We start from the raw sequence: 8,233 nt of genomic DNA, 5'->3' as shown, positions 1-8,233 counted from the left end.
GTGCAGGTCTCCATTGTACAGTTGACGTTACCTGTTGATGGAGGACATTGAGGGTACGTTCTCCTGGGTACAAACATTCTCCACAAGCAGCCTGTCTCGGATTTCCCAGGCGAACATGGTCGGGTTCTCCCGTTTGTACCTGGCAATGGTGTCCACCACCAGGGGAGTCGCTACTTTGGGTTTGGAGCCGCCGATGACACCGGCTTTGTAGCTGCCGGTCTCGTAATATCTAGAAGAGAACGACGGGTAATGGGTTAGTCAGTGTTGGCCTTCACCCACCTGTTAATACTGGAGACAGATGGAACGCCCTCCTGGTCACACACACCATCTGCCAGAAGCCGCTCCCGGATCTCCCAGGCAAACATAGTGGGGTTCTGTTTCTTGTAGTTGGCGATGGCTTCCACCACTGTAGGTGTGGCCACCTTGGGCTTAGACCCGCCGATTACACCGGGTCTGATGGAACCCGTCTCATAGTACCTGCAAGAAGGAATGTTGCGTGTGTGAGACTTGTATGAACTCAGTCAAGCCTCATTGGTTACCATTTATACCTTGCCTCCACCACAGCCTAAGTTAGCGTTGTTACCTAGTTCCATCAGAAATATTTGCAAGGTCGCCGTTTCCCGGGATAACTCAAGAAACAAACGATATATTGGTCTCATTGACTCGCATCCACTCTTTGGTTGTCATGTGTAATGCACCGAAGACACACACCCCTATCCACAACCAGGCCCCCCTACAGAGCTTCCCGTGGCCTCCCCTGACATCTTTATATTCCGTGCTTCAGCCCATTGACAGTACGTAGTACCCTGTATACCACATCGCTCTTAATTCATTCTTTCCCTTGCACGCCGTTAGGTTATAAACGAAAGAAATATATTCTGTAGAATGAAAACGTACACGAAAGCAAAGATTCTTTGAAAAGGTGGGATGCGGGTTGTTGACCAAAAGCGGAAGGTCCTTGCAGATGTCCCATGTTGTATGTAACATCCCTAGAAATGGCTGACACTCCTCCATCGAAAATGGTTTCTGTTCTTAAGAAGTGAAAATCTGAAATTTTCTGAATTGAAAATAAAAAAAAACATGGGAATGGTTACATCCGACCCATGTTTATAAATTTCGAGTCCTCAAAAAATGGCAAGGTGACCCCGAAACCTGTTTCTTCTTTTTTTTTTTTTTTCAAACAAAAGTGATTACGCTACATTTTCTATTCTGCTTTGTAATCAGCTCTTTATTTTCCTTCTTCCCCTACTGATCTAGCGACCCTTTTCAGCCCTCAAGTTCCTCTCTTCTTCCTTCCTGGTTTGTCGCTCGGGTATGGATGCGGGGGGTCGAGGAAGCCATCACGCTTCTCCTACGTTGTCCCCTACAATAAATATCAGAAGCTGACGCTAAGTACACTGAGGCAAGAAAATAGACGGCGCTATTGGGGAATATAAAGGAGGGGGCAAGAGAGGAAGCGAAGGAGGGAGAGGAATCCTACATGATGGGAAACTGCCGTGCCACTGAAATTTTTGATCACTTCCCGCTGCTGACCTGGCTAACAACAGGTCCAAGAAATGTTTTACTGCGATCAATGAGGAAATTGCCATGGTCCACAAGCTGCCAGGTGTGATTGTTTCCCCATCAGTTGCTTTGATTTACTGGTGAAGAATCGCAAAGGAAAGATAAATAGCCGGTCTTCCATTAATGTCGATAACTGATTGAAACATAAACAATATTTCGAAATATAAGTAGAGTGGGTGATCCGTACACTAAATTTCTATCCTCGTATCCCCTTCAGTCTAGTCCAGATTTGAATACAGCGTCAGCTTATCCAAACAGGTCGAGCTTCGGAACTGGTGAACTAAGAACTAGGATCAATTGCAACGTCCAGAACCCGATGTTAGGCACTTAGTGTGAATTTAGAACATGTATGAAGATAAAACAGAGCTGATGTGGATGAACGAAACTTGTGAACCGGTGGCTGGATGAAAGCCCTTCGTAAGTGAGAGGCCACTTTCTGATCTACAGCCGCGAAGGGAAATTCAAACTGCGTTTTGGAAGCAAGTCTTCAGCTGTTGTGAGTGTTGTACCCCTTGATGGTGTGTGTTGACCGACAGACCACGAAGTTATTTCCTAAGGTTGCTTGTTATGGTCAGCGAGGCAACAAGGAGACTATCAGCAAATATGAAGGAGCTTTTAATGGAAAAGGGTGAAAGAGAGTGATGTCTTTCTATGGGAAGGTAGAGGGATTACCTTCCTACAGGAAATTCTGACTGAGGTCTACTCTCAGTTGGAGAGACGCCAGGGGCGTCTCTTCAGTACACGAAACATGATAAAGCTCTCCATAGGTATGGGAAGTGGACCTTTATCAGCTGCTGACATTAGCAGATATGATCAGTGATCGATTGATAAAAAAGATTAGATCAATCTGATCTCGGCTTATTGATGAAATTACGTTTCATTGAACCAAAGAAGCTACAATGACAACCTAACCATTTATCACAACATATGGCTGTTCAAGTTACGACAACGCAATATAGATACACAGAGCACGAGCTTTGCAGTATAAACCCATGGTGTCAGGGATATGTGCAACTGTGTGTGGATAGAGAAATGGACACACATTAAAGCAGTGTATCTTAGTTTGTGAGAAAATTAACCCTTTAGAGATACGTTTGAGGAAACCTCTACAAGACACAGCACATCTTTTCCCTCATGGTAAGGTTAATGGTAAGATACCAGAAACCTTGAGAATATATCCTTTTTTTTCGCACCTAGTACCAAAGAACACCGTATGAAATAATGTAAACTTATCTAATGAACGAACTTTTTTGTAATATCAAAGTGGAGACTGTATATATATATATTCTGAAATGACCATATCGATGTATGCAGGAATGAAGAATGTAGAGGGTAAGGAAGTGATACATTTTCCACATGAGACAGATGTATTGAGTGTGGGTAACGTTGATGACATGAATGAGGGAGTCGTGTGGAAGAACCAAGGACATATGCAAATGTACACATATCTGTTGTTGGGTTAAACACTGATACCTTCCCGCCAGCCAATTTCTTAGACCTCAGGAGAAAGGTCTGTGGATTTCATGCTAATGTTACGATAAGAATTTACAGTTTATCGCCTTAGACTGATCAGAAAATTTAATCGAAAATACCCAACGTGAACAAAAGTACAGTCCTCAAAAAAAAAAAAAAAAATTCTATTTCGTCGCTCATAATAAACCAACAATTTGGGACGGGTCATAAATTTTGCTCCTGAATAACTTAATTTTCCTGCAAGTCGCATCAATTCGGCTTTAAAAACGACCTGATTAATCACAAGAGCAGTGGACGAGAAATTAATACATCGGTAAGTGAGAATGACCCGGGGCGAAGGGCAGGTGGCGTGACAGGAACTCGATTTGTATGCAAATTGTAATGGATAAAAGTTGGGGGTGACTATCCGGCTCAGACGCGGTGACCGGTTTGCGTATATGTTGTGGTGTTACATTATTAACATCTACCGAAGAGGTTGAGCACCGTGCACCAACCACATCCACAACACTTGGTTGTGTTATGAAACGTAGACTCTCTATGGTTAGAAATGGTGTATCATTCGAGGGTTTTGAGGTGCTGGTGGCAGAAATCAATAAAAGCTTAAAATGAAAGTTTTTCTGTTAAAATGTTTTTTCTTTTATGTAATTGTTCTCGAAGGGTACATACTGGTGGCCTTCCGCCATATCTACCAGTAAAATTCTATCGCTGTGACTGATAGATCTTTTAACCTGAAAAGTTGCTTTTTTTTTTCCTGTGGGGCGGGGTGGCGTCGGGAATGGATAAGGGCGAGCAAGTATGGATATGTACATGAGTATATTTGTAACTGATTTTGGTCGAAGTAAAAGGAGAAGAGCGTATCAGACATGGAAATCCGCAGACAATAACTGATTGGTAGTCATGCGAACTTTTATTCTGGATAATATGGTTCATGGAAATTTGAAAGGAAGAGAAGAAAATCGCATGAGCCATAGATTAATTGAATATGCATAAGATGGTGCTGGGAAGAAGCTGTCATATAGAATTAGCGCGCGCGCGCACACACGCGCGCACACACACATACACACATCAAGAACCAGTGATATAACCGAGGGACACAAGTTAGGATCACCACAGACCAAGAGGGGAAAGGGATTAGCCACTTTTTGTTATGGTTATTATTTCCTCATTTCTCTATCAGACTGCCATTACGAGGGTCGTGTGCCAATCCCAGCCAAGGATATTAGCTTTGTTATGGTGTGTTTTGACTGCCCCGGTCTCAGTTGGTGGGAGGGGGAGACAGAGAGTGATTGAGGGCGATGGAAGGGGAGAAGGGAGGGATAGGGGAGAGGAGGAGGAGGAGGGGGATGTACCAGCAACAAACGAGGACTGACATCGGATGAAAAAATTCACTTTCCATGATGATATTCGCTGAGAGTTCTGATAAGGAGTGGAAATGATTTACTTCCGAAAAGAAAGACGGATTGGATTTTGCTATAAAACTACAAAAGGAGGTTTTCTCGCACGGATGACTTAAGATTTTCAGTATGATCAGGATTTCTCAGTCCTAAGCTAGTGTATCGTGACGAAAATGAAGACTCCATCAAAGACATTTCTCTATACAGTTGGGCTTAGAAATTTGACTGCACGACAAAAATGGTCATGACACATGGAATGATTAGGTTCACCCATATTCACTGGTCAAAGAAATTTTGCTGATGAATCTCACTTGGGATATGTAAGACACGAGGGATCTTAAGGTGATGGATATTGTTAGTAAAGTCTCGTACTATAAGAACACACATTTTTCACTTTACTCATTCACCCCCTACGATCCACATGGACCTGAACACGGTGGTGGGGTCAGTGTGGAGCAGTGATGGCTTGAGCTATGGCAGGGGGGAATTTTCCTTTCCTTGGTACGCACGTGGGTTTAACCAAGCTGCAAAGGTTAAACCTGAGCTCTCGCACCAACACATGTTGGCTATTTTCTCTCCTATACTTTTCGTTCTTACCACCTTGGTCTATCAGAACTGGAATTAGTCATTTCTTTGAGTTCATATGTATTTATAAGATAGAATATTCTAAACTGTATGAAGAGCGCTGAATAGCCTTAGAAAGCCCAATGCTTGGCTTATAAGCCTAAATTCTATAATCCAAACTTTACCCCTTCAGGTGATTGAACCTCTGTCTTGAGTAGTTTTTAAGACATGCATGTTACTCTTACCTCAACTTGTGCCTGGCGTTAACGCTGATAGTAATGTCACCTTTAGGAGAGTTTTAAGGATCAGTTAACCTCGTTGATTAAAGAAGACATCTCGCACCTTCGTATTCCACAGTCTCCTTTTAGATCAGGATAGTCCTCATATCGTCAGCATTTATGCCATTGTCGCAACTGCCACTACCACCACTGGCACCACTACTTTTACTACTGACAATGATACTACTACTGTAACTTGGCACTACTACTACTACTACTACAACCACCACCACTACAACTACTGATACCACTAATACTACTACTACTACTAATACTTATGCTATTGCTAATACTGCTACTCTGCTTCTACTATTCCTACTGCTGCTATTACCACTACTACTATTTCTGCTATTACTACTAGTGATACTAGTATCACTAATGTTACTACTACCACTGCTACAACCACTACTTTTACTACAACTGATAAAGATGCTTACTTGGATAGGATCTTGGAGACGCAGCCGTGGGAGACGCGGAGCTGGCGGGAGATGTCGCAGGGGCGGACGCCGTTGTGAGCCAGCTCCACGATCCTCTGACGAACCATGTCCGGGAGCGGCCGCCCGTTCACGAACACTCCTCCCAGCTGGTTCACCCCGCCGTGACCTGCGGCAGGAGACACGCTGGTTACTTTCCTTGTAGATGATGTGTGGTACAGAAGCTACCAGTTAGTCGTTGATCACTGCCAAATCTACAGTATCTGGCTGCTGGCTTCTTTTGTGTCTCATGCATAGAAGATAACATGCAGGAGGAATATGGTCTGCAGAGGATACGGTAAGCCTCTGGAGATAAAATGTCCCGTGGTCCAAAAACTGTGGGGGTGTTGATCTTACAGTGAATGTCACTGGTGAGTGGGAGGAGAGATGGTAAAGGTCATGTTGTCTCTGGCATAGTCACACACGGATCAAAAGCGTGACGAGAGGAAGGATAAGAGATGGTAGTGTGATTATCCCTCATACCCTCCTGTAGTAGTTCTGGCTACTAGAGGAAGAGTGAATTTCATGATGTATCACCATGGGAACACAACTGCATATATTTACTGAAATGTACAAATTCTCGTAACAAGGATATTTCAATTAAAAGCAGTTTTATGTATAATTTGCATGATAAAATCCTTTATCAAATTGAATATATTTTGTTGTCTTGCACAAGAATCATTGTCATAATTTCTCACTATTTCTGGCATCTTTATTTTCCTTTGGCTTCAGAATAAGCAAATTAGATTTTCTTCAAAGCGGACCCAGAGACAAACAGATAGATAAAACTCAGAAGCTCTCCCGAGTTTACTCGCCGTCATAATCCATACACAGACAAATAATATATAGATAGATAGAGAGCATAACTAGATTAGCAGCACGAAAGTCTCTGAACTGTTGGAAAAGTGGTAGTGGTTATAGCTCGCGGATGTGATCATTGTAAGCGTGCCTTCTAGAACTCTTCAGATTTGGCCGTGGTTAGTGGCGCTGAGGTGTGAGGTCCTAGATAGTTTTAGTCTATATCAGATCAGCATCAGTGATGCGTTGGTCGTCCGGCCTCTGATCTCGAGTGATGACCCAACATCTGATTTCCAGTTTAGTCGCTAGTGGTAGCCAAGCTTCTGATATTCAGCGCTAGTCTAGCCTTCGACACTTCAGTGTTTATTTTGCTTCTGACCTCAACTTCTCGCTTGGCTTCTGACTTTCAGTGAATGACAATGTTCGACCCCTACTGGTGGACTGGAATCTGTCCTACTGATGGTCTAGACTCTGTCCTTCAGTAGAAGCCAGGTATAGACCTCATTTAATCCTCTACACTCCATCATGGGTTCTAGTCTGACCTTCGAGTTTTGGCTTGGCCTCTGGCCCTCAATCATAACCTGTTGAAGTGACATAGTTCAGCAATAACAACATTGGAAGAGTGTGCTTTAAGGGGTGACTAGTCGGTCCTCTTTGTTCCATTCAGCTTAGGGGAGTATTGATACGTAGCATTCTAAATTCAATGTATGATTTGGAAGTGATCAAACACCGCTGGTCCACTTGAGCTGTCACTGGGGCTCAGATTCTTTCCAGAAACATACATGATCCTCGGAAATATCAGTCAGTATGCAACAAAAGCCTTTTGCCTATTTTTTCGCTGACAGAAATCAAAAAGAGAAAGAAAATAGAGATCTAGCTATAGTGGAGGTTTATGGGCGGAACACGAATAACCATAAAGACAGCCATAACCAATTACTTCCTCCACGACTTTAGGGTAGGGAAGATATTGGGAAGTCTTGAGGGGGACGGAGGGCACACAAGGCCAATTATCCCCAACTTCCTTCACCACTCGGTGAGGGGGGCGATATGATTTTCCTTGATATTTGGCCACTGTTTCTATTCTCCCCCAGTCCCTCTGGCAATTTCGAGGGGAAAATACGATATATAAAAGACCCATTACGGCCAGCCTGGTCTCCTGAGAAAGGCGATTTGCCCTTGGGTTAAGCCAGTCCTATTTTGGATTTTTCTTTGACAATTCTTAACTCCTACCTAACCCCTCCCCCCCCCCACACACACACACACACGTTCCCTCCACCAATCACCCGCACCCACCCCAGGGAGTCCTGAGTTACGACCCACACAACAGAATGGTTATGGCCTTGCGTGTGGTCTCTGCTGTTGACTCATTTTAATGTATACCGACATCTTTTTTACTGTAGTCGAGCTTATCCACAGCACTACCATCGTACAAAGTGTTTTAGAGTATCGTAAACATCTTTTTCCTTTTACGCACTACCATTTTCTATCACGATTTGCTTCGTCTGTAAACTTCGTTTCTTTATGATCTTTTCCATTCATTTTCCTATTACAACATACTGGGTTATTTCTTTATTCCTCATTCTTCTCATCCACCTTTGTGTGATTTCCCTCTCTCATTTTTTATCATTATCCAACCATTGCCCTCCTTCCCATCCTCTGCTGTTAGTTTCCTCCCCTACCATACTGTAGA

The 8,233-nt window shown here is 43.3% G+C and overlaps 1 protein-coding gene across 1 annotated transcript in view; it reads right to left on the bottom strand.

The window, feature by feature from the left end:
- Window positions 1-8,233, bottom strand: part of LOC139754899 (paired box protein Pax-2a-like) — an 87,167-nt gene that overhangs the window by 197 nt on the left and 78,737 nt on the right. The window contains exons 4-5 of the mRNA XM_071672726.1: window positions 5,710-5,875; window positions 1-477 (exon numbers count right to left, since the gene is read on the bottom strand). The exon at window positions 1-477 is cut by the window's left edge and continues 197 nt beyond it. Coding sequence (XP_071528827.1) covers window positions 255-477; window positions 5,710-5,875 — 389 coding nt within the window. The 3' untranslated portion in view covers window positions 1-254. The remainder of the gene's footprint in view (window positions 478-5,709; window positions 5,876-8,233) is intronic.

The sequence above is a fragment of the Panulirus ornatus genome, chromosome 18, assembly GCF_036320965.1.
Source record: "Panulirus ornatus isolate Po-2019 chromosome 18, ASM3632096v1, whole genome shotgun sequence".
NCBI lineage: Eukaryota > Metazoa > Arthropoda > Malacostraca > Decapoda > Palinuridae > Panulirus > Panulirus ornatus.
Note: the sequence above shows the minus strand (reverse complement) of the source record. Positions and strands in the feature narration are given on the sequence as shown.